At 31.0% G+C, this 27,707-nt stretch overlaps 1 protein-coding gene across 1 annotated transcript in view; it reads right to left on the reverse strand.

Moving 5' to 3' along the window:
• Window positions 1–27,707, reverse strand: part of LOC134699221 (uncharacterized) — a 31,902-nt gene that overhangs the window by 3,584 nt on the left and 611 nt on the right. Inside the window, exons 2-10 of the mRNA XM_063560831.1 lie at window positions 20,814–21,438; window positions 9,577–9,784; window positions 8,654–8,722; window positions 7,910–7,996; window positions 7,287–7,592; window positions 5,783–5,917; window positions 3,169–3,251; window positions 2,175–2,525; window positions 1,681–1,740 (exon numbers count right to left, since the gene is read on the reverse strand). Of these exons, the coding sequence (XP_063416901.1) occupies window positions 1,681–1,740; window positions 2,175–2,525; window positions 3,169–3,251; window positions 5,783–5,917; window positions 7,287–7,592; window positions 7,910–7,996; window positions 8,654–8,722; window positions 9,577–9,784; window positions 20,814–21,438 (1,924 nt within the window). The remainder of the gene's footprint in view (window positions 1–1,680; window positions 1,741–2,174; window positions 2,526–3,168; window positions 3,252–5,782; window positions 5,918–7,286; window positions 7,593–7,909; window positions 7,997–8,653; window positions 8,723–9,576; window positions 9,785–20,813; window positions 21,439–27,707) is intronic.

The following is a 27,707-nucleotide window of genomic DNA, read 5'->3' on the forward strand; positions in this document are numbered from 1 at the left end:
TTAAAATTTTGTTAGATGCCGACGGCAATTGAATGCTTGATATATCACGCGTACAACTGTCTATTGCTTGTTATTTTGACCCACTGCATGGTCATAATGTATTGATTATGTTTGTTTTGTACATTGTTTAATTGTTGTTTTATTATCACACACTCTGATGTCGTTTTACTGATACGATTAATCAAATGCAATATATAAATAAAACTCTGTTTATGACGGAAATAACATGCATTTTATGATAAAGAAGGCTATTAGAAATGGCAACAACTTTTTTTTTCTCCAAAAGTTAAAATTATGGAAATCACAAACTATTGACTGTAAAGTGACAAATGCAATTGTGTTCGAAAAGGCAAACGACGAATCATTTGTTAATGCTTAGTCAATACCTTGAAATACTAACAGAAATATGGAGACAAGTTGTCGGCAAACAAAGATGGAGGACATTAGATGACGCATATGGAAAGAAGTTCAACTACTATTTTTTGCAGGAGACAGACTTAGATGAAAGGTTTCCGCTTGCTCCTATGCGACACAGTGTACAAATGTGAGTTGTAAATTATAGTTAATGGATATTTAAAGTTTATATATGTCTGTTTAGAGTTAACAGAATAAAGATAGCAGGTCAAGACTAAACATTGCTAAAGCAAAATGAATAAAAACTAAACAAAATAAACAAAAAAAAGCCAAAAAACATAAAAGAAGAGAATAATGGGGTGCTTATAATGTCCTGTACCAAGTCAGGAACATGGCCATTGTTATATTATAGTTCGTTTCTGTGTGTGATACATTTTAACGTGGTGTTTCCGTTGTGTCGTTTGTTTTATCTTATTTTTGAGTGTGAATTCAAACTACTATAAGACGTGTCACGGTACTTATCTATCCCAAATTCATGTATTTGGTTTTGATATTATATTTGTTATTCTCATAGGATTTTGTATAATGCTTAGTCTGTTTCTGTGTTTGTTACATTTTAATATGGTGTTGTTCTCCTTATATTTAATGCGTTTTCCTCAGTTTAAGTTTTTGTTTCTTGACCATGGATTTATGAGTTTTGAACAGTGGTTTACTACTGTTGTTTTTATCAAACACAAGACTAAAGTAAATCAAGAATTAAAAAAATGAATAATATATTTAACAAAAAAGAAATGAAGACACCCGGCCTACATTAAATATATACATAATTTATTAGAAAAGAAAAGATATGGGGTACCAATCCATGAGTCAAAATCAGTAAATGCACAAACTAAACAAAAACTAAGGTAAATTGTTTCTATGGCGCTCGGACAATGAATTAATTCAAAGTGAAAGAGTGCGCGCTATAAAACCAGGTTTAATCCACCATTTTCTACATATGAAAATGTCTGTACCAAATCAGGAATATGATAGTTCTTATCCATTCGTTTTTGATGTGTTTTGTTATTTGATTATGCCATGTGATTATGGACTTTCAGATTAGATTTTCCTCTAACTTCAGTATTTTTGTGATTTTATTTTTTGATGATACATTCTAGAAAACTTTATGCATATTTTGTATTAATTATTCTGACTTCCGTCTCCATCTTCTTTGTTGACTTTTATTTCTATGAGAATAAAGCTATAGAGTAGATAACTCCTAGTGAACATTGCAATGGTTCTTATCTCGTGTTTTATGTATTTACACTTTGTACGAATCGAACTTACAATCGTTTTACGAAGTCTTGCTTTTACATCCATTGTGTCGCCAGGAATTGTATCGTAATCCTGTAATAAAATTGTAAAGCATTTCATACAATAAAAGTTGGTCCTACAAAACATATGTTTATTGAACTGACAAGACAGTCAACAAATTTGTTTAAGCTTCGCATGACCCTAATTGAAATTGTGTTGTGTCAATGAGGTTGCTACTATTGAGAACCGTAAGTGCGTCTATGTTGTTAATATTTGTAAGAACGGTTTTCTGTTTCAATTTGTAAAATATCCACTTGTGATAAGTATCATTGACGTATGTCTCTCACCTCCTATTCATATATATCATTGCATCATAATACTATTGTTAGATTAAACAATGTCGGTTGATCTGTATTTAATCTGCTGATTTCCAAAAAAATAACATTTAATCAAGTATCAAACAAAATGAAAGTCATTCTTATATATCTTTATTTCCAGATATAGTATGATCCTTTTAATATACTTACGGATTCTGGGACATTAGAATCAGCTCCACCTAATGGTCCTGCATGATGCTTATGAACTGGTGCAGACGACACGTCATGCCTAATACTTTGCTTTCGAACAGGTGATAAAACATGATCTGGAGTAATAATCACAGCACATTTCGACTTCACAAAGAACGATGGTCCAGGATTATCAGTAATCTCCCACCAATCACCCACTTGTTTGATCAAGAAATAAATCTGATCTTTCTTCATCATGACAACTTGTTGTTCATCAACAGTATGAGTATAATTGGCGAGAGCTTTTATTTTGACTAGTGGAAATTCCGCATATAAAATTTCCTTTTCGTCTACTTTTTCATAGAAAGTTCGCTTAAATTACAAATATCTGATTAATACTTATAGTTTAAAATTCACTTAATTGATTTTCATATCTCTATATGTGTATAAACATTGTAGTGTTTAGTTAATGGAGTGAAAAAGAGGTGGAAGATATAAAAGTCTCATCACATTTGAACTTAAATTACAAAACTAAACAAGTTTGAAAAAGGTTTAAAAAAGACATTTGTCTGTGATACAATTGATATATATTACTGCATTATATTTGTGAAAATAGTTTGATCAATTAGCTAAAATACTGGTTAAAGGTATTTCAAATATTATTTACGTCATTCTAGTATGAAATGTCCAGGTAAAAACTGGTCACTATATTTTTTTCATTTCACTTTTGATATATAACTGATCGACATGTTAGTTTTGTATCAGTTTTGTGAACAAGAATATTTGACGATTTGAAGGAGATATATTTTGTTTTCTACCAAAAAGGTGTTATCTTGCATTCAAATTGTCTACCATTTCCTCATTTAGGAACTGCCCCTTAATGTGATGTTTTTTTTCATAATTTGTATATTCTAATGCAGCAAATTCATGAAACTAATATATGTGCTTTTTAATCCAGTTTATCTTTTTCCGATGCTAATTCTACATTATGTACTACATTCAAGTGACCACTTACGTTTCCAATTGTATCAACTCTTTTAGACATCATTGATTCCGTTAAATTTACAGTCGATAGACCTGCGTACATCTTCACATAGTCTGAGAAACAAATATACAACTGTAGAGATTAATTTCCAGAAAACGGCTTTGTAACTAAAAGCGTGGGAAAAATCGACAAAAAACTCAGAGATGCACATATAAAATTGCTGATACAATTTACCTCCCACTGAAATCAACATGTATCGAAACCTAAATACAAACACTATGTCGATTTGGCTATGTTGAAATTTAAATTTCGAGAAAAGTGCTTTTTGATTTAATAAAAAAGTAATGCTTTCTAAGTTAAAAAAATATACAAATGAAACAAATAATTATAAGCTTTAACGAAATTCCATAAATATTCTTAGTGCATTAAAGTCAAATAAAGACAACAGTAGTATATTGCTGCTCAATACACATAAATCCATGGACAAAAAACAAAATCGGGGAAACAAACTAAAACCGAGGGAAACGCATTAAATATAAGAGGAGAACAACGACATAACACTAAAATGTAACACACACAGAAACGGACCGAGCATCAGACAAAATCCCACGAGAATAAAAGATATGACATCAAAACCAAATACATGAATTTGGGATAGACAAGTACCGTGACAGGTCTTATCGCAATGTGAATTTACACTCAAAAATAAGAGAAAACAAACGACGCAACGTTAAAATGAAACACACACAGAAACGAAATATAATATAACAATGGCCATACTCCTGACTTGGTACAGGTCATTTTTAAAGGAAAAAATGGTGGGTTAAACCTGGTTTTGTGGCATGCCAAACCTCGCACTTTTATGGCCATGTGAAATATAACATCAAAATGACAACACAACACCACAGGACTACAATATAAATAAATTGGAGAACACAATTGACAAAAATCACACGAACAGCCAACAAAAGGCAACAAGTTCAAAATTTTAATACGCCAAAAGTGCATTTTGTCCACACCACACCTGCTAGTGACGCCCAGATACAAAAGTTTGAAAGCCGAAACAAGTACAAAGTTGAACAGCATCGAGAACCAAAAGATAAAAAAAAGTTGTGCCAAAAACGGCAAGGGTTTTCTGTCAGTTACCAGAACATCCCTATTTTTTAGAATAATTTATACTTTTGCAAACAGTACATTTTATAAAATGACTATACAAAAGATCAAAAATGGTTAACATGTCAAAAATTAGGAAACTGTCGTCAACATGCGTTTACCTATAATCTTAATAACTATAAAAGAAATTACTAATATCGTTCATTTTCCAGATTTATAATGTATCAATTATAAATACAATTTTGCAATCATGATAAAAACAAATAAATGTTCGTAACAACTTAATTTTTCGTAATTCAACTATAGTTGACGCTCTTAACCTTATAACCTTAGCCGTATTTGACACAACTTTTAAAATTTTGGGTCACCAATGATCTTTAACTTTGTACTTGTTTGGCTGTCTTTACTTTTTTGGTCTGGGCCTTACTGGAGAGTCCAATGAAGACGAAACGCACGTATGGTGTATTAAATTGTAAGCCTGGTACCTTTGATAACTATAAACATGTGAACATGTCCTAGTGTTATGTTTATTTATGTATTTCTTTGTCCTGAACGTTCTTGCATGTATATTTACTGTAGTCCTGTCATGTAATGTTGTCATTTTAATGATATATTTAACATTTCCATTAAAGAGCAATGTTTGGCTAGCGGCAAAACCAGGTTCAATCCACCATTTTCTCTAAAAACATTATCTGTAGCAAGTCAAATGGCAGTAGTTATCGTATAGTTTGTTTATGTGTGTTTTGCATTGTCGTTTGTTTTTTGTTCATTTCACTGTTTCACTGTCGGAATGCACTTATATAAATAATGCCGTCAGTTTTCTGGTTTGAATTGTTTTACAGTGTCATTTTTGGGGCCTTTTATAGCTGATAATGCGGTATGGGCTTTGCGCATTGTTGAAGGCCGTACTGTGACCTATAGTTGTTTACAAGTTCTTTGTCATTTTGGTCTCTTATGGAGAGTTGTATAATTGGCAATCATTCCACATCTTTTATATTTATATATTGTATTGATTATTTGCGTAATCCTCTGTCCTGAATGTTTTTGCATTTATTTGTACCGTATTGCTGTCATATAATGGTGTCATTTTAGTGTTAAATTCAACATGTGGCCAGCTATAAAACCACAATCAACCCATCATTGTTTTCCTAAAATGTCCTGTACCAAGTCTGGAATATGGTCGTTGTTATATTATAGTTTATGTCTGTGTGTGTTTATTTTAGTGTTGTGTTGTTTCTTTTTGTGTCGTTGTTCTTCTCTTTTATTTGATGTGTTTCTTTCAGCTCTAGTTTGTAACCCTGATTTGTTTTTTTCTCAATCGATTTATTAATTTCGAATAGCGGTATACTACTGTTGCCGTTATTTAGCTTGAATAAATGTAGACTCTGAGGTTGTATACACCACTTTAATCCTTACAATTATTTTCATATTTGAATGTTTATATTTAAGTATTTTCGTAATTGTGAAAAGTGTAAGTGTCTTTACAACTTTTAATTAGGATTCACTGGTTTTAATCTGAACTCATACCTACCACTCTTTGTTTTCTCTAATCTACTTTCTAAATCGTTTGTCTGTGTGCTTTTCTCATGGCTTTTCGTCATTTTTAAAGATGAAGTCGTAACTGAACGTTGTTCTTCATCAACCGATATTTCAGTATCTTTAATACCTTGATTTGCACAATATACTTCATTTAAATGTTGATATATATCACTGGTTAATGTATTTCAAAATCTTTCATAAGCATATGTACAAGACTCTATCATATGAAGTATAAATGAGTTATCATTGGGAGATGAGTTGTACACTGAATCAAATAACATTCATCAACAAAGGTCAACTACTTGTTCGTAACTGTATATCCAAAAATAATTTAATAGATTGAGGAAAATGTGGTGTGAGTTCCAATGAGACAACACTCCATCCAAATAACAATTTATAAAAGTAAACCATTATAGGTTAATGTACGGCCTTCAACACGAAGCCTTGGCTCACACCGAACAAAGAGCTAATAAGGGCCCCAAAATTATTAGTTTTAAACCATTCAAACGGGAAAACAAACTGTCTAATCTATATAAACTTAAGTTTAGATGTAACACTTCTTCTGATTAGCTGACAGTGTTTTGTTTATTAGTTCATATACATTATTTGTTTATGTGACCGTGACGTCATCAACGTATTGTTATTAGTTTACGCCGGCTTAAAATGTAATTTTGAATTAGATTATAAGAAATGACTGTACAAATTGTTACTGTATATTCGAAATATAATCCATTTGAATTGTAGTTCAAACATGGTTTAGGTGGTCTATTCATTTTCTTTTGCTATTTGAACATAATTCGTGTTTATTTCCTGCTGAGGCCCATTCCATGAAACGGGTGTTTTTCGCGTGTTGTAATCTCATCGGTGGCCAAAGGCTGTGTTCTGCTCTTTGGTCATTGTGTTATCATACTTCCATTCTCCCTTTTATTAGATCTCATTTATTTATATATGCCTAGTCGGGAACAAATGTTGCCTCTGTCGGCCATGTTTTCTTTTTGAAAGAGTGCCATGTATATATAACCGGGCGTACAATATTCCTCTTACTTATTGAGACGCACAACGGACAAGAACGGAACAAAGCCATGACAAAAGTGACTTGGCTTATGATGAAAAGAATTAAAAATAGAAAATTTTCAAATGAACATGCATTATATAAAAAAGAAGATGTGGTATGATTGCCAATGAGACAACTATCCACAAAATACCAAAATGACAAAATGTTCATATTGTTACACAATGTACTGTGTAACATAAAAATATTTAACAAGGTGCATTTCAATCTAAATGAAAGAATATGTAGCTTGCAGACATTTATCGTACTTATCGTAAATGTTTTCTGCCGGCTTTAATTGCATTGTGCATTGTCAACTGCCCAACTTACTAATGTATTAATTGCTAGACTACTCTATAAACAATCTTTACTTTGTAATTACATAATAAAATTATTTAATCCATTTATTGACTTCGTAACAATATTGGCTTTAATTAAAACTTACATTCTGATGATGGCGTCAAAGTTACATCAACTTTAAGAACATGTTCAAATTTCGTGTTAAATTTACACTTTTTGATTATCATCCGTATAAACCGTCGAATTGTTAGATCAAAGAGATCTGAATGTTCTACAGCATTGGCGGAAATTAATGTTCCAATAATAATTGAACCACTTTGAACATATTCTATAGTTATGTTTTCATCGATCACTTTTGTTTGCTCTATATATTTGGCTATTTCTTCTAACTTCTTTTTGTCTGTATCGTCTTTCGTCTTTATTTTCCATACAGCGCGGTAATCTTTTCGCTCTGAAAAAAAAAATGTTAGTCTGCTTTGATTTGTATTACGTTATTTGACCGACTTGTAATATACAGAGCATGCATTTCGAATAACCTTTGAAGATATTGTAAACAAAATAGTCTTTTTTAATTGAATTTGGCATACGCTAACCGATTTTTGGTTTTGTTTAATTTGATGATTGTGAAGTGAAATGCAATTTTTGACATTTATGTCATATCTCAGCATTTGAACAGTATTTTGAAAAGTGTAATTAAACAAAATTTGGAGTAATACGACTTCAATGCATCAATGTAAAAACTGATTTTTGGTTGAAAGTGTTTGATACCTTTTGTTGTGCACGAACTTGATGTTGCCCTTTGGCCTAGGCCTGTTTCGATACCATCATTATGTATATCGCTTTTGATTGTTTCATCTGGAAAAAATAATATGTAGCTATTGATTATTTGTTTGCCTTATATCTTTTTTTGTACAACGCTTACCTTTAGTTTTTGGTGGGGTTCATGTTGCTTATTCTTTAGTTTTCTATGTTGTGTCATGTGTACTAGTGTTTGTCTGTTTGTCTTTTTCATTTTTTTGCCATGGCGATTTATGAGTTTGACTTTCCCTCTGGTATCTTTTGTTCCTGTTTTACATCGTTTGTAAAATAAATATAATTGATCGGCGTAAATAGCAGATGAGTATCTTTTTATTACCACGCAGTATTCCTTTTTATGCAGGGATGTATAAAGTGATGCTATTTGATAACTGTTCAATTATACATTGTTTCTTCATTCTACATTTTACTTTATTCAGACTACAGTATTTTTGTATATTTAATTGAAGCTTTCTTCCGTTAGAAATTGAAATAAAATGATTAAAAGTCTGAATAAAAAAATCGTTCTTTCTTGTACGGGAAATAGTATTTTACAAATGGTGTGGGTTCAAAGCCCTCTTCTTAGTTTTCCTCCCATTAGGTTCTAATAAAAATTGAATGTCAAGAAAAAAAATGCATGTAAAAGGATAAATGTTATGTAGTTGTGCTAATGTCCGAATGTTAAAAGATGATTATTGTATTTTTTAAAACACGTACCATATGTCTTTGTCGAATTTTTAACGTGTGCAACCACGTACATCTGTCCAATTTTCTCTAACAGAACTCCTTAAATTAAAAAGAAATATCATATTTATAATTCTTAATGTTAGAAACAACTAAAGTCCACTTCCGGGTGTGGTGATTTTCTCTATGCTTTAAAGACCTGTTGGTGGCATTTGTCTGTACGTGCTCTGTTTTTGAACATTTGTTAGTCGAAATTGTATATTGTAAAAAACAATTTGATAAATTTTATAAATAAATACACAGTCAATACACTTTAAAATCCTACCTTATTATTGGTTGACATTTTTTATTGTGTTTAATTTATCCTTTAGATTTGAGCGGCATTAATTAATGTCTTGAGTCGAATCACGCGTCTGGGGTACACAACTAGAATCCTGGTATCTATACCATAATAATGTAATCAATTGCATTAAGCATGAAACCAACTTAGTAATCAATACAAATGTTGGTATTATATGAATGATAGGTCGACCAGTATTAAGGGTCTAAAACTAGACTTCAAACAACCATTTACCATGTTTTCCGGAAAAAGCATGGCAAGTATTAATAAGGAATTAACCCAATCTAGGATGAGCCTTTAACTGTCGATTCTATCATGCTTTTAAACGTCTTCACTGTTATTGCACCCCATTGTGTCCCTTATCTATTATATACAGATTACAAAAGGACGCTTATCAATCACAATATCTTCTACATAAATGTAAACAAAAAATCTCTTAGAAAACAGAAATATGCAAGAACAATTTGCAGGTGTTTTAATTGTTTAAAAATTTAAAAAAACAAACAATATTTATGATACTTAAATTTATCAGGCAACATCAAGTCCGGGGTTCCTGTCTGGTTTTTAGAATTGCTGTACTTCATGAAAGAGTGTGATGATTATTTGAAAGACTTACGATCACGATTTTCAATCATTGCTTCAAGTTCACGTTTGACCGCTGGATCCAAAACATTGTTGATAACGTTGTTATGTCCGACAACAAAATTCTCAGCTTGTATATTGATGACTGTTGATTTCTCGAAATTGTTATTTATATTTTCGTCCATTTCAGTATCATTTTGAAAACCTGGAGTAGGCAAAGTTGTATCAAGATGCGGTCTTCGCTGAAAATAAAAGTTTTACGAAAACCACTAATTTAGCATACGAGTGAAAATACGTAATTCATCAATTATGACGTTAATTTCTGGTGGTGTTTTGCATCAACACATTAAAAAGGAATGTATTCTAAATATGTATGTGCGTATATGTTAAAGTGAACTCGCTACATTGATATTTTGTAATTAAATAAGTCTTTTTGTAGAATATGTGTCCTTTCCAAAGAGGGATTTGACTCATTTTTCTGTCATTATCAGTCAATTACTAAATTATTGCTATTCCAAAATAAAATGTGTTACTAAATGATGTATATGCATGGAAAAACACAATGATAAATTTATAGAACATATTCCCCGAAATCACTGAGAGTCGGCATTCAATGTTGAACACCTAGTCTATGATAGAACCATGCAAAATGCCTATAAGTGGGTCCACATGACATGTCAACCAAATGAAATGAACTTTGCACACATGTTATGATAGTCAAGAGAAAACAAATTCTCACTTTAAAATTTGTTTTTAAGCTATTTTTAGATTTTACAGCGCCATCTACTGGAAATGCCTGAATTTCCAAAAAAATCTACAAAAATATCCCAATTTTGTTACTCTGAATATACTAGATAAGGTTATGTTTAACTGGTAATTGAATTGATTTTTATTACAAGCATCATTCGTCCTTGGAAACTTGACTAAATGTTGAAGCTTGAGTATTGCTTAATTTTTAGGCTGACCGGTCCAAAAAGGGCATTTTGGGCATATTTTGATCTGAGCGTCACTGATGAGTCTTATGTAGACGAAACGCGCGTCTGGCGTATTAAATTATAATCTTGGTACCTTTGATAACTATTTAATACTTGTTTTAAAAAGATCATCAAAAGGACATGAAATCTCATAAAGTGTTTAGAATTTCTAAATGTTTTAAATATTTCTATAAAAATTTACTTGTGAACTACAAGTTTTATGATTTTTGAGCTGGGGTCTCTTACAACGTTACAATGTCAACGGCATAAAAATTGGTTAATTTTATATATTTTCCACATTAATCTGTGTATTTAAACATGAAAACTAATTTATCTTTTGACACTATCTCATGATATTTTGCATAAAGGTGTACTACAATAACACAGTTTGTCTCATGAAATAAAAAACTGCCAGTTGACCTTGACCTTTGACCTGAAGGTCATAATATTTGAATATTTTTTTACTAGAACACATTTTTTTCTCTTCCTTGCAGATTTTTTTAATACTTGACACACAATGTCAGCACCTAAATATGATGTGTTGTGTACCATGAATAATGACCTTAATATTTGACGTTCAAGGTCAAATAAAAGGTCATGGTCAAATAGGTAATTCTATATGTCAGCCTAAAACAAAATATTCTGTCTTGACATGTCAATATGAAGGAGAAGTGTACTGATTGCTTATCATCAAATTAAAATGGAGTGGTAGTAAGCAATTTTATTTTATAGGCCACAGATCGGGCAGACCTTTGCAGTACAGCTAAGGGTTTTTCCCTGTGGTCATATTCTGCTCCCCCATATAATGAAATTATTGTTTAGACTTATCTTTTAAAAAAGTTCAGAACCCAATCAGTAACCTATACTTAATCTTGATTGCCTTTCTAGTTCATCATTGGGGTCATGCCCTGCCACCTTACATACAATTGATGGTTAAATAGCTTGAAATATGTTCATATTCCTACCTTAAATCATATATATTTTTTCAATCAGACCTTAGAGTACACCAATGATGTTTTTGCTGGAGTTAGCTCCCTTATAAACACTGTCCAGATACCCACCTATAAACTATATACTGTGGATTCATTTATTTTCGTGGGTACCAATTTTCGTGGATTAAGAAAATCTTGCATGTTCGTGGATATTACATTTCGTGGTTTTGCCGAGTCTGTATATATAAACCTATATAAAAGTTTGTATTTGTTGAATATTTAATTTCGTGGTTCTGCTGTACCCACGAAAGCCACGAAAATTGGTATCCAACGAATAATAATGAATCCACAGTACTCTAATAATTGTATATCATGACTAGACCAATGAAGTGTACCATATATTATGTTACTCATGTCCTAACCCCTCGACTCATAAATTGTTAAATTAAATTAATAAACAGTGCATAATTCCACTCACGCACTATTTATTTTAATTACAATTGGAGTCTTTTTTTTACAAGAGTGACTTCTACAGGGAAGACATAAGTTTTGATTCACTAAAACAGTTCTAATGAGTAAAAGTAAAATTTTCAAAAAAATCATAAAATTTTAGCTTAATTCAGAACCTTTAAATACTGCAATTTCAGAACTTAACGTTTGTAATAATATTATAATTGCTTATTCATGGTAACCGTCAAAAATGTGAGATTTATGGAAGCAAATTTAAATTACACTGTAACATAATATTGTACAAAAATGAATTTACAACTTTGGGGTTATATATCAGCCTATGCCATATAGAGCTAACTAAATGGTGTCGGGTTTCCCAGTCTGTTGCAGAGTGTGAAGCGACCAATGGGTGTACAATATTTTTATCATATAGATATATAAATGCTGTTCGTTCTTCTATCCAAGCATTGGTTCGTATTGTAAAGTTTCTAGTATAATTAATCGTTATCTAATCTAAAAATTTAGATAAATGGTCAAGGCTGAAGATGAGCCCAGTTCAAACAATTAGAAGTTGGGGGAACATTGAACATCGGTTGTTTTATTCATATTGCAATTATTTTCATCGAGCCTGCAACTTTTGTTGCATAAAGCTCGACATAGGGATAGTGATCCGGTGGTGGCGTTAGATTACTTCTTGAAAGCTTTATATTTATATAGTCCTGCAGGTTTTATTTGACCATGACCTCAGTTTCACGGTTCATTGCACAGTGTTAAGATTTTGTGTTTTGGTCTATTTTTCTTAAACTATAAGTAATAGGTCAACTATATTTGTTGTATGGAAGCATTGTTAGCTGTATATGTCAGCCTGGCATGGTTTATTTGACCTTGACCTTCTTTTCATTGTTCATTGGTCTTTGTTCAGCTATCTTGGTTAATGTTTAATTTATGTGACAGTTGTAATAAAGCTTTATACTTAGTACTATCAACATAATAACTGACTTTACAGGTATCTATGCCAAAGTGTCATCTTATTGTTGAATGTGTGTATGATTGTATAAACTATGATTGTGTATTGGTTTTTAAGTTAGAATTTATCTGCTCAAGTTTGAAATATTGTTTTGTTTTATATGATAATGGATAATATTGTAACAGTGTTGTCTATGAATGTAAGGGGTCTTTTTTCTAATTCAAAAAAGAGAACAGATGTTTTTGATTGGGCGAAGGGCAAAAATGCTTCAGTAATTTGCTTTCAAGAAACCCATAGTAATAAAGATATTGAAAAAAAATGGGAAGAGGAATGGGGAAATACATGTTTTTTCAGTCATCATAGTAACAAAAGTGCAGGTGTGAGTATTATGTTCAAATTAGGTCTTGATTTTGAAGTGTATAATTCTATTATTGATATAGATGGTCGTTATATTATCTTAGATTTATCCTTGTCAAGTCAACGCATTACTTTTGTTTGTTTGTATGGATTTAATACTGATGAACCTTCATTTTTTAATGACATATATAAGAAAATGGCATCATTTTCAAATACTAGCTTTTTATTATGTGGGGACTGGAATGTTGTACAAGATACAAACATAGACACTTACAATATTATTCATAATAGAAACCCAAACTCACGAAAAAAGATTGAAGAAATAGTAGAAAGTCTTGAGTTATTAGATCCTTGGCGGATCTGTTATCCAAACGATGGAAAATATACATGGCGTCAATGCTCACCCATAAAACAAAGTCGGCTTGATTTTTTTCTAGTCACAGAGGATCTGTTTTCACTCATGAAAAATACTAACATTATTCCTGGGTATAAGACAGATCATTTTGCTATAACTTTTACCTTTTCTGCCAGTTTAGCAAAGCGGGGAAAGGGATATTGGAAATTTAACTCCCAACTGTTGCGAGATTTAGACTATATCAAAAAAGTTAAAACATGTATAAATGAGAGTATTTTAGAATATTATGAATCAGGCAACATAGATGATCTGTTAAATGTTAAACTCTCATGCAATGATCAAGTATTTTTTGAGTTGATAAAAATGAAAATAAGATCTTTGTCTATTGGTTACAGTATTCAAAAAGCTAGAGAGGAAAAAGCTGCAACACTTTTACTTGAAAATGACATTCAAAATTTGGAAAATCATATGAACATATCTCCTGATGGTCAAATTCATGCAGCTTTAAACCAGAAAAAGTTAGAATTAGAAAATATAAGAGATAGAAAAATTGAAGGTGTTTTTTTAAGATCCCACGCTAACTGGCAAGAGAATGGGGAAAAGTGTTCAGAGATTTTTTGGAAATTGGAAAAGAAAAATTTTATTAAAAAAACAATTACTGAGCTCATAGATGAAAATGGAAAACATATATCAGATCAATCTAGAGTTTTACAAGAAGAAATGATTTTTTTTAAAACATTATACTCAAGTAAAAATCTGGAATGTGATGATGAATCCTTTTTCAAGCACAATGTTAAACTCACAGAAGAAGAGAAGGATTTGTGTGAGGGTAATATTTCTTTTAAAGAATGTGCAGAATCTCTAAAATCTATGTCAAATGGAAAGAGTCCAGGCTCAGATGGGTATACTGTAGAATTTTACAAAGTCTTTTGGCGAGATATTGGACCTTTTCTTTTTAGATCATTATATTTTGGCTATGAAAATGGGGAATTTTCTAAATTTCGGTATCAAAGTGTCATTACGTGTATTCCAAAAGAAGATAAAGATAGACGTTATCTAGCTAATTGGCGCCCAATTAGCCTTATGAATACTGACACCAAGATTGCTTCTGCCGTTATTGCTAATAGAATAAAACCTGTTTTACCATCTATTATCAGTGACTGTCAGAAAGGCTTTATTAAAGATAGATTTATGGGTGAGAATACGCGTCTATTGTATGATTTGATGCACTATTTAGAAAAGCATAACAAAACTGGTCTTTTACTACTAGTAGATTTTGAAAAGGCTTTTGACTCTATTGAATGGTCTTTTTTGAAAAAAAGCATTGAAGAGTTTCAATTTTGGGCCATCTATATGCAGATGGTTTGAAGTATTTTATTTGAAAGCATCAAGTTGTGTTATAAATAATGGCCATCTTTCAAGCTTCTTTAATTTGGAGAGAAGCTGTAGACAAGGTGACCCCTCTCCCCGTATCTTTTTATTATAGGTGTTGAGTTACTTTCTATGAAAATAAGGTCAAACCCCAAAATAAAGGGAACTTTTGTTCATGAAAATGAATCCCTTTTGAGTCAATATGCTGATGACACTTTCCTTGTTTTGGATGGAACTGAAACATCTTTGAGGGAGACTTTAAATTGTTTCGACTCATTCCAAAAAGTATCTGGGTTAAAAATTAATTCTTCTAAAACTAAAGCTGTCTGGGTTGGGAATAAAAAGTATTCAGATCTGGTTCTCTGTCCTGATTTAAAACTTCAGTGGTGCTATTCAAATTTTAAACTTTTGGGAATTGAATTCTCTTTAGATCTTGATAGTATGCCAGAAATTAATTTCTCCAAAAAGATAAGTGTCAGGCATTCTTAAGAGTTGGCAACATAGAAAATTAACCCTAATGGGAAAGATTACTGTTATCAAGACTTTGGCACTTCCAAAATTAATTCACCTGTTGACTGCACTACACAACTTGCCAGAATTAAAATTAAATGAGTTGAATACTTTATTCTTTCAATTCATATGGAATGGAAAACCTGATCGAATTAGACGAAGTACTTTAATCGGAGATATTCCACAAGGAGGTTTAAATATGATTAATATACATTATTTTAATATATACCTTAAGATTGGCTGGATAAAGAGGTTTTCATCCAATTTATATGGTAGTTGGCAATCATTATTATTAAAAAACCTTGAACAGTATGGTGGAGAAAGGGTATTGCATTTTCAAAAGGAGAAACTCTTAGCAACCCTTTTTGGAAGGATGTATTTTTTAGCTTTCATGTAGCAAGGCCTGCTACCAATATTTCTGTTCAAGATATTTTGTCATTAGATATTTTAAATTTTGCACCTCTAGTAGATTTTCCGTATTTTATTCAGTGGCATAGAAGGGGAGTCCAGTCTTTGTTTGACCTTATTAACTTAGAGACTAAGGACTTTTGTAATTTTGATCAGATAGGACCAAGACTTCAAACAAATAATTTTTTAAAGTATTATGGTCTCATTGCAAACATTCCAAAGTATATGAGAGAATATATTAAAGAAAAGATTGCTCATGTAAATTTTGAAACTTTTAACTGTATTGATAATTTTTTGGAAAGATTATTGTGTAACAAAAAGGCAAAGTTTGTATACAAAGATCTTGTTGACAGAAATGTGCAACTGCCAACAGAAAAGTTTTTGCAATGGGAGGAATCACTAGGTATTGAAATTGCAGATTGGTCAGAATATTATATTATTTTAAGAAAATCATGTAAAGACACTTATTTAAGAACTTTTCAATACAAATTTTTACATAGAATAATTGCAACTAACACTTTCTTATATAAAGTTAAACTTAAAGATTCAAAGCTTTGTACTTTTTGTAAGGTTTCTGATGAAACCATGGAGCATTTATTCTATGAATGTCCAATAACACATTTTATATGGCAAACTTTTTCACAAAAATTGAAAAGATTTTTTGTTAAATTTACATTATCTAAGAAGCACATTTTTCTTGGTCTTCAAAATGAGAGTTTACTGTTGAATTTGATTATTATTATTGCAAAGAAATATATATACAAATGTAAATTGTATGAAAAGAAACCAAGTATTATAGGGTAATTAGCAAAAATAAGAAAATATCAGGAAAATGAACATTATATAGCAAAGAAAAATGGTACCACACCTTATTTTCAAAAATTCTGGGCCCCATTAGATTACATTTTTACTGATTAGTCACCATTACTTTTGATTCAAATCATATAAAATAAAAAATGAATCTTACAGTTCATAAAGAGCAGATCTTTACAAAGATAACATTTTTCTTTGCAATACACAAGTTGATTTATGTTATGTTAATGCAAGTGACAGAGTGTGTGTATGTGTGTGTGATTGTTTCTTTTCCACTTTTTATTATAATGTTGATATTTAAATAATATATATTCACATTAGAAGAAAAAAAATGTAGTAAATTTTTTGTTGTATATATATATATCAAACCTCTTAACACCATAGTCAGGTGGTGATGTAAAGGGATTGTAAACGCCTGACTACTGAAAAACAAATAAAAAAAAACAACATAATAATAATGATTAGTAAAGGCGAGAAATTTCAGTGTGTGCACTCTTGTTGAATTTATAGAAGGTCTCTTTAGTCAGTTTGTTAGATTTCCTAAATAATAACTTAGAAAACAATGAAGATTTGATAAATAATGGCTGTTGTTTGAAAGGCCCAAGAGAAATGTAAAATTTCTTCAAAAAATTAAAAAGACATTGTACCACATCTTCTCACTTTTATATTGTATGCTTTTCAAACGACTCCAAATAAACACATTTGGTTAAGATAATGGATCTCTATAATTTAAAAAAAAAAAGTTCAATACCACAAAAGGAAGGTTGGGATCACTTTTAGGGATGATGATCCCAACCGTTTAGGAACAAGGGGCCACAAAGGGGCAAAAAACAAGCATTTTTATAGTTTCAGGATAATTACTTGTGTATTAGTATCTCTATTGCTCTGAAATTGTACCACAATGTTTAATTTTAAAAATAGAAGGTTGGGATTCATTTTAAGGGTTACGGGGCCAACAGTTTAGGAATAAAGGGCTAAAAAGGGACAAAGACTAGCATTTTTATAGTTTCCAGACAATAACTTGTGTGTTAGTGTATGGATCTCTCTGACATTGTACCACAAGATTCCGTATAACATATGGAAGGCTAGGATCGAGTTTGGGGTTAATAACTCAAGCATGGAGAAATTAGGGGTCAAAAAGTGCCAAAAACAAACACTTTTCTAGCTTCTAGACAATAACTTGAGTTAAAGAGTATGGATCTCTCTGGAAAGTACTACAATATTCCGTTATACAAAGGAGAGATTTGGATTGTGTTACGTTTTTGTTGTTCCAACCAGGTAAGGGGAGGGGGGTATTTTTTTTTAAAGGGATTCATATTTTTTTTCCAAAATTTTACAAATTTCGAATTAAATTGCACAATATTGCACAATATAATTGTTAGATCTTTGACCACATTTATTTTGTGTCAGAATTATATATTTTATGTCAAAAATTTGATTTCAATCCAAATTCAGACAGTATCAGTCATGAGTATTGTGTCCAAAATGCCCCAACTGTTCAATGTTCGACATCTCTGATCGTATCAGGCTGCGCTCAGCGAAGCATTTTATATAAGCAAGGTGGGAAAAAAACTGAAAAAGACCACGTTATAAAGGCTGTGATTGTTCGTGTCAGCGTAAAAGTGTAATGTTGACATAAAAATATATAGAGTATTTCTGAAGTTTGCTTCAGACATTACCCTTTTACCATAAAAAAAAAAATTACACTAACAAGCTCTGTCCAAATTTCATCAAATCTAAGTTTTGATAAAGTTGTTGGTGTTAAAAAAAAGAACTAAATGTTGACGCCGCTGCAACCAACGAAGAATATATGATCGCTATATCTCACATTTGCAACACAAATAGTGCATCATTGATATAAATTATCAGCATGACAAGTTGTAAAAACAAATCAATGGCTAAACTAGCCAGTTTACGTCCTATTGGTGTTATTATCCTTCAATGTCGATTTTAAATAAATTGCGTGTTTGCGTATTATTTAGAAATGGGATAAACAGTTAAAGTTTAATATATAGGTGTTTAGAAACTAAAGATGCAAAAACAAAGGACTACAAAAAAAAAATTGCATGGCTCAAATTGTCAGACGACTTATAGCCTTATAATGACGATTTTTAAACTTTTTTTTTATTTTCGCCTAATATCTTGAAAACGTCACTCTAAAGATGTCAACATTTAAAAGCAAGAAAAAAATGTTTTATAATTATTTGATAATAAGAAACATTTAAATACATAAGATTGATTTACAATGATGAGTTAACTCTAGTAAAATATGACAGCATACATTAGTTTGTTATTATAATTTAGAATTTCTTTGTATAATCATCAATTGGTCATATAAAAATCAATGTTAATTTGAATGTTTTTTTTTGGTTATTACACCTAGTTAATTTTTTTCTCTTTTCTTTTAAAAATATTCTTTGAAACTATATGAATATACAGATTGTTATCCTATAAATGTTTGTTATCAATTAACAACTGCAAATTTTTACATTTTTCAACAGAATAGTACAAGAAATCCTGATTGTTTTAGTCTAAACATTCTCTTTATACTTCTTTGTAGGCTTTGTTTTATATTTCTCTTAATGAAAAGAAAGAAAGTATTGAAAGGCTTAAGTTTTATCAAGCGCAGAACACTAAATTTGAAGAAAAATCTTTTTTTCTTCTTCAGATTTTTGAAAATTAATTTTTCTAAGAATTACCTCCCTTTGTACCATAGAAAATCAATATTTATGGCATAATTTATGTTGACAGTAATGCCTTCTTTGTTAGTTTAACATTGTTAGGTATAATAATGGTTTAAAAAAAAGAAATAAATTCATTCACAAAATTTTCTACGGATTGATATATTAATTTCATTGATTTCAGAGAAAGGCAAATTTGAATTTTACTGTGCATTCAAGGAGAATTTTTAGAAAGTACTAAAACAAGAGCACAACCATCATATATGGTTAAATGCGTTAATAACTATGTCTCTTAGCATAACCAAATAGATATATACTTTTATGTTTAATGTACCGAGAATTGGTAAGTTTGAAAAATTTTATGTTAAGTTTTTTTCAAATAATTTTTACTAGATTATCTCCCTTTTTACCAGCTAATTCAATATATATGGCACCATAAATTGTAATTGAACTATGGTCATTGTTACTTTGAATTAATTTGTCAATTATTGTACTGCTTTTGAAACAGAAACACTTACATTCCCAAAATTATCTACAAAATACTAGTTTAAATTCATTGATTTATAGAGAGAAAATGTAAATTTAGGCATTTTTTTTAGAAGAATTCTACAATATACTTGAAAGAGACCCCAGCAAGTGTATTAGCTAAAATGCATAATTAAGTATTCCAATTGATAGAATAAAGTTATTTATCTCAATATTTTTAATGGACCAGTGGCTGGTAAGCTTTTAAAATATGTACTTTTTATGATTTCCTGAAAATATTTATCACTGGATTATCTCCCTTGTAATAATCCACAAACTGTTTCGTAAAAAATGTATGTACTGATGAGTTTCTAAAGCTTTAACACTTGATTATGCAATAAATCATCATTCTCTATCTCGTTATTTTTCGCATTTATAAGTTTTAGGGTGTTGAAATTGGTTAATTTCATAGAAAAAATACTGCCTCAAACATGGGAAAACTGGTTCCCGGTACATTACTGCATCTCCAAGCTGATAGACATGGGTACCAGATGAAATATCTTAAATATGAACTTCTTTCATAATGATGTTTAAGCACACAAAGTTTCAATTGAATCTGATGACCCCCCCTTGTGAACTGTTTTGCATGGTTTTATGGGAGACTGGTTAACCTTGTCTTTGAAATAATAGTAAGAACATGGGTATGATTGTGCTAAGACAACTTGCCAATAGTATGTATGTAGGCAACTAGCTAGGTGTCTGAGTAAGTTTTGTTCACTAAATTCAAAATGAAATCACACGTAATACATACATAGAACTGGGAATTGGAATGGGGAATGTGTCAAAGAGACAACAACCTCCCCAAAAAGCAGAAAGCAACAACAGTCGTATACATGTATACAAATGTTAAACGTTAAAATATTACACTTTTGCATACATTGTTAGTCAATGCATTACATCGACATTTATATTTGAAAGTTTTACCTACCTCGATATTGAACTCCTTTTGCATCATACACCAATATTCCTCATTTCCATACAACTCTGGACCAGTCATTTTTAAGAGTGACAACTGCTTTCCGACAGCTTTTTCATACTGTCGGTTATTCAACGATCGTAGAATATCTAAAACTATGTCTCTTGTTTCATTCCATATACTTTCAAAATTGTCATCACTTATCGTCTCAAAATGCAGTGAAACAGCATGTCTTTTTTCGTATAATGTTTTAATCCACTTATGGTGTTCAGGCTCTAAATTGTCTGCTAGTAACAAATACTGCACTGTCCATATATCTAGATCATTCAACTTAATTTTCTTGAAAGGAGCATTGTTGGCGTCGGACACTGAAAAATCCTCCGGAAATGTAAACAAGTTTTGAAATAATTTTTTACTACCTTGTGCGCAGCTTTTTTGATTATTAGCACACGTGTGACAGCAAGAATTCCTCAGATGATGAAAAAGTTGATTTTTGTGCTCTATCACGTATTTTGTGAGTTTTTCATCTGTTGGGTCATCATGTAAACAGTTGTATTTGAAGAATTCTTCCAAACAGTCTTTACACACATCATATAAAAGGTACAGAAGCTGTAAAACTTTTCTATCTGCCATTTTCCTGCACATATATAGAATCGTAAGTATTTGTGAATCAGGTAGCTTATTGTTTTAAATTCATATCGTTAAAATGATTCATAGTTTAATGTAGTCGTTTTAGTTTATGTAATGTAAGTAATGTATTTTCTTCTCTTTGCCAAATATCAAATATAAAATTATGATTTTAATACCTCATTATGATGACAGAATGTTTAAAATATTGAACTCAAGATTAATGTTAATATTATCCTGGGTTTTCTTAATTCTAGTTCCGCTTGTCATGATTTTGTTTTAATTATTCAACCCTTCATATGATTAGCTGATTATGTAAGTAAAATATATCTTCTTTTCATTGTAGTACAAAAAATATTTTATATGACAAAGATCATCTATTTTCAAACTCTTATTTGATTTGACCTTCCTACTAGTTTGTCTTAGACGTTTACTTTGTAACGTTGGCACAGAGCTCGTCTTGCGTACCGTATTAAAGATTGAGAATGTTTGATGATTTTTCAGTCAAACGTTTAAGGTAAACCAAGGATTTATCAAAACGTATGTCTCGCATGCAATTGCTTTTGACAGTGTCAAATGCAATAATGGTAGCTAAAGAATATAAAAACAAAAATAGAAAATGAAAAGGTGTCAAAACACAACAACCCGATCAAAGACCAAAAAAGCCTATGCCCATCAATGGGTCTTCAAAACAGCGAGATAATCCAGCACCCAGAGAGCTCAGTGATAATAGACGTCATACCAAACTCCGAAACATATTAAATAAGTCCATTTATAAGTACAATATAACGCATTTACATTTCATCAGGCATCTACTTTGGATTTAGGACCATGTAGCATATTGCTTATGCGTGCACAATAACTAACTTAACTTATTTTTTACATAAAAGCAACATAACGTTGATTACAGCTTGAAAAAAAAGTCAAATTATATTGCATTTCCTGTCATGATTTCTTTGATAGAGGAGTGCTGCTCACAAGAAAGCTATTTAACCAAGAGTTCCAATGAGGATGTTGAAATCATCCCTTCGTATATTTTAAGGACGCCATCAGAGTTGACCGTTATGGAATAACCGTTTCACAAATGATATCGAATATGTTCCTTACGTCGTTACTGCAATCGCCTTCCCTTTCATGAATGTGACCTAGCGAATTAGACTATTTACCGGATTTGTTATAAGTAACACGACGGGTGCCACATGTGGAGCAGGATCTGTTTACCCTTCTAGAGCACCTAGTTTTTGGTGGGGTTCGTGTTGCTTATTCTTTAGTTTTTCTATGTTGTGTCATGTGTTGTATTGTTTTTCTCTTTTTCTTTTTTCATTTTTAGCCAGGCGTTGTCAGTTTATTTCGATTTATGAGTTTGACTGTCCCTATGGTAATTTCCGATCCTACATGTATTTCTTGATGTTTATTTTCGTGAATTCCAATTTGATGTACATGTTAAAATAAGTTTTTAAATTGTGCGCTGTTAAAATTTGGCACAGATAGTCCATCAGCTGGTAGGGCAAAATTTCAATTCTGTGTTACACCCCAGGGTACCGCAATTTTTTGTTATAAATTAAAAGAGTAATATATGAAGAATATTCTAAGAGGTGTTAGACTTTTGAAAAAGTGTCCAAAAGGGGTTAAAAGGGGACTTATTTAAGGGTATATCAAAAATTTTGTTTTGCACATATTTACAGAAAAATGTAAAAATAACCAATAATTAAGTACTATTCTTTTCATAAAATGGAACAAATCATATCTTATCAAAACGCAGGCTAATTTTCAATTAATTTTTAAATCGTAGAGGACCAAGAAAAAAGGTGGAGGGTAATTTCCAAAATTCATGATTTTGAATGAAAAGAAGCAAAAGTACTAATTTTTTTGATAACATGGTATATTTTTTATATTGAAACAGAGCATAATGTAACTACAATGTAAAGAATGTAAAGGCTGTTGAAAAAAAAACCATTTAAAGGGAATTATCATTATCATTATTTCCATCATATTCGTCGTCATCGTTAGCAATATCAACGTTTTGAAAATCCTTATATCTACAAGCTTTCGAGCATTTACATACAGGTATCTGGTTAGGATAAACCTTGTTGAACACATGAACATCTGTTGTTGGCACAACCAACTTTAAATGAACAGCACCTCAGAATTATTAAAGCATCTAACGCTGGTGGTTGTTTGATACTGATGAAATCGTTCTAAACAATCCAACTATACTTGTTTAGCAACAGACCAGTGTTGTGTTTAAGAGCAAATTTCCAAATCTTCGTCTGAATGTTGGATGGCTTAATGTGCTTTAACATTGTATCTTTTGTTGGGGGCAGTAGATGACATTAAATCTTTTTTTGGTTGCATTTCAAAACGTTCTGATCTTTATTCATCGATATTTATAATTTTGTAGCCATATATGGAACAGGAAAACCTCTCGAGTGTTTTGCCAACTCTTCGTCAACCTCTTCAAATGATTCACCACGATGGAATAGACCTTCCGAAAACACATTTACCAGACAAAACACTTACTGAATCACAACCTGTACTGCCGTGAAATCCTGGCAGTTTTCTACAAACATTCTCACTAATCTAGCAATGTTAGAATTGATATGCAACTGTGAAAATAGTAAGCCAATACTTCCACATCAATGTCAGAAGGTTTTATAACAATGGAGTCGTAACCTTTGTCAGCTGCATATTTTTGCATTAAGTAACATTTTGTAATCGGCTTCTTCCTGTTTGATTATAAGATAAAACCATTCTACGTATACGCTATTTCATTTCCAATTTTTATTTTGTTGCACATACTTCCATGTGATACAAATAAATAAACACATTCAAGTGTAAATTTATAGGATTATTTACTCTTTTCCGAACCAAAGAATTCAACAAGAGCAACTTTGTTTTCCCCAACTAACAAACATTTCTTCAATTCCCAAAAACACGATTGTGAGGGTCTAGAACTTATCGTAATGATTTGCCCTCCCAAGGACCTGATGTTTTAATTTTTTTTTATGGATATTGTGCTTGGTATCCTAGTAATGGGTTGAATAATTGCCATGCCATCAAATATCCACATGCTTTCCTAAGGATTGACCATTTTCTAAAAGACCATTCAGGACAGATTTTAATTTCATTACATGCGTACCATCAAAGTTTGCAAGATACATTGAAAGAGGACCTAATTCAAACTGGAGAGCCTTTTGCGCAACCAACTATCTTGTCTTGGCTATGACAAGCAGGCGACTTTTTTTTTCATCTGCTCTCAATGTTTTGTTGTTTTTATCAGCAAATAACTGCTTGTCTTTTATTTCCTTTTTTAAAAATGTAAGCAATGATAATCTTTTAATTGTTTTGAAGATATCGGTTGGCTTTTGTATAAGCCGTTCATTAATGAAAATTTTTGAAGCAAATTTTCTCTTTTCATACGCGTTAAGGAGGTGCACATTAATTTCGAAGAAGCAACAGAACATGAAAACAAGCCATATAACTGCTCAGATGTTTCAAATAGATTTGGCCAGCTTTGCAGTGTCTGAAACAATTTCATAACATCAGTTTTGTCTCGCTTCATTCGAGTTTTTAACGTTTTTTTGTGCGGATGTTTCAGGGTTACTCATTCCTACCAAATCTCGAATTTTAAGGATATTAAAGCTCTTTCCACTGCTGGTGGACGTTTCGTCCCCGAATGTATCACCAGTCTAGTAGTCAACAATATGTGTTGACATGAATATCAATAATGTGGTCTTTTAAATAAATTTCCTGTTTATAAAACTTTGATTTGTTCGAAGAACTAAGGATATTCTTATCCCAGACATAGACTACCTTAGCCGTATTTGGCACAACTTTTTGGAATTTTGGATTCTCAATGCTCTTCAACCTTGTACTTGTTTGGCTTTACAAATATTTTGATATGAGCGTCACTGATGAGTCTTATGTAGACGAAACGCGCGTCTGGCATACTAAATTATAATTTTGGTACCTTTGATAACGATTTCATGTACATATAACAACCGACGCTTATCAGAATCTTTATTTAAACTGAAAACAACAAAGCCAATTTTTTTTGTATCTCTTAGAAACATAAGAACGTAAAAAGTATGGCCAATTCTCATAACGGACTATTTGACGTTCATTCGAAGCGATGTTTGTCGATTGAATGACTTAATAATCTTAAGTCAATCACCACATAGCTAAAACACAAAATGTAATCAAGCACACTTTTATTGAGTTCGATAGAGTGCACCTTTTCTGAACGCAAAAAAAAAAACCTTAATTTGTACTCTTTCAGTAATATTTTGTTACACATTCACTTTATAAAATAATTTGTCTCACCAAAACATCATAAATCGACATTTAAATGTGTGTTTTCAGTTGCAAATTGATAATGCTTATGTGTGAATGCATAGTACATATCTTATACTGAATCAAAGACGGTAATTTGATGATTTCCGTGATTTAACGAGTATTTGCACGTACAAATATTTTATCAAATAGTTCTTATTTTAGACGATATATAAATATTGAAAATGATTGAAACATTGTATAATGATTAATTCTAAAGTTTAATGAACTAAAACGGGTAGTGCATAACGAATTTCTTTATGAAAGGAAGAAATATGCCTTAATTTTAACCCAAAAATCGGATTATTTGTAATGTAAAAAAAACTTTTTTTTAAAACAAAAAATCTTCAGAGTAACATTAAATATGATAGTTTTGTATCTGTCTTAGTTGTTAACACCTATACTTTATTTTTTTTTAGTCGCTTTATATCAAAAAATTTAATTAAAAATTACTTAGTCGTGATTGCTAAATGAGGGGACCATTGAAAGGGACGTTTTTAAACCTCTTTTGGACACTTTTTTTTTAGTTTTACACTTTGTATTTTATCAATAAGATAATGAAGTTGAATTCTATCCAAAAAAATTGCGGTACCCTGGGGTGTAACACAAACTCCTTAACTAGAGGGCTTTTGAGAACTAGCTGATGGACTAAGATAATCCCAATGTAACTGTAACTTTACAAGACATTCAACATCTAACAACAATTTTGTAATATTCTATGTGTATTCCTACATTGATAACGATTAGTATTTAAACTTTTTGTTTTTAAAATTGTGAGGTTTCTAAAATATTAGGCCAGTAATATATTTTGTTTTTATATGAAAGCACAAACTGCATTTTGGCTGTTACCTTTTCTCTGAATGAAATAGTGTAACTGATTTCCGTTAAATACATCCTATTGATCTGTTAATGTAGTTTTATTTTATATTGTTAATGTGACGAAATATCAATAAAAAATACTAAAAGGTTCATTTATGTATTTCATTAAAAGTTGTTTCAAAAAGAATAGAATAAAGTATTTCGCTTGCCCTGACATAAGATTGAGGCAAAATAAAAAGACTAATAAACATTCATATGGGAATAAAATCTTAATTGATAGGTTGTACAACTTTTAACTGTTATATCAATTTAAAAGGAAACAGCATGTTTAGGGGCACTAGCTATGAGTTGATAAAAAATCAAAAGTATCATTTTTTTTTCAATCAATAATGAAAATGAAATAATGAAATAAAAATGTACTTTTATCAGCTAAAATGGTTCAATTTTGTCAAATTAAGCTAATAAACATTTATACTAAGTTATTCACTTGCAAGTGATTAACTCGACCTAATTAAATCCGTATTTATGTGAACTCCAATTTAACCCCGTAGAAAGAGATAGAATAACGCATGAATTGCCCGTTTATGGGTATGCAAAAGAAAAGAATAAACATATAAAGTGAAACTATGTGAATAATTTGATTAACTGATTCGATTCACACAAAATCGTTCTTATATAGATCAAAATGACGATAAACATATTTTTTTTAATCCACAATACAAAACTTAAAAACTATAAAAATATTTGAAAAGAAACATCTATATGTAGGTTTAGTCCTTGTCTGAAATTTTGTCATTGTTTTATTTCCCCAGAAGAAAATTAATTAGATTCATAACATTTTATATATTTTGAGTAATACCTTTTTGATCGGTAATTCATATCATAACATGGAGTTCAAACACAAACTGTTTAGTTTTCAACTATACGACTTTTTCGACGCACTGTAATTTATTATTTCTTGTTTATTCAGGAAGTGTAAAAAAGAAAAAGAAACTCCGCGATCATATTATTGTTTTCATGCAGACCAAACCTTTGTAAAACAAAAATGGCAATTAAGAATGAGAAATAACAAAACGTATTCGAAAAACCTACTTTTACAAAACGTATTAGAAGTAATTCGAAGACGCG

This window comes from Mytilus trossulus, unplaced genomic scaffold, assembly GCF_036588685.1.
Source record: "Mytilus trossulus isolate FHL-02 unplaced genomic scaffold, PNRI_Mtr1.1.1.hap1 h1tg000050l__unscaffolded, whole genome shotgun sequence".
Classification (NCBI taxonomy): domain Eukaryota; kingdom Metazoa; phylum Mollusca; class Bivalvia; order Mytilida; family Mytilidae; genus Mytilus; species Mytilus trossulus.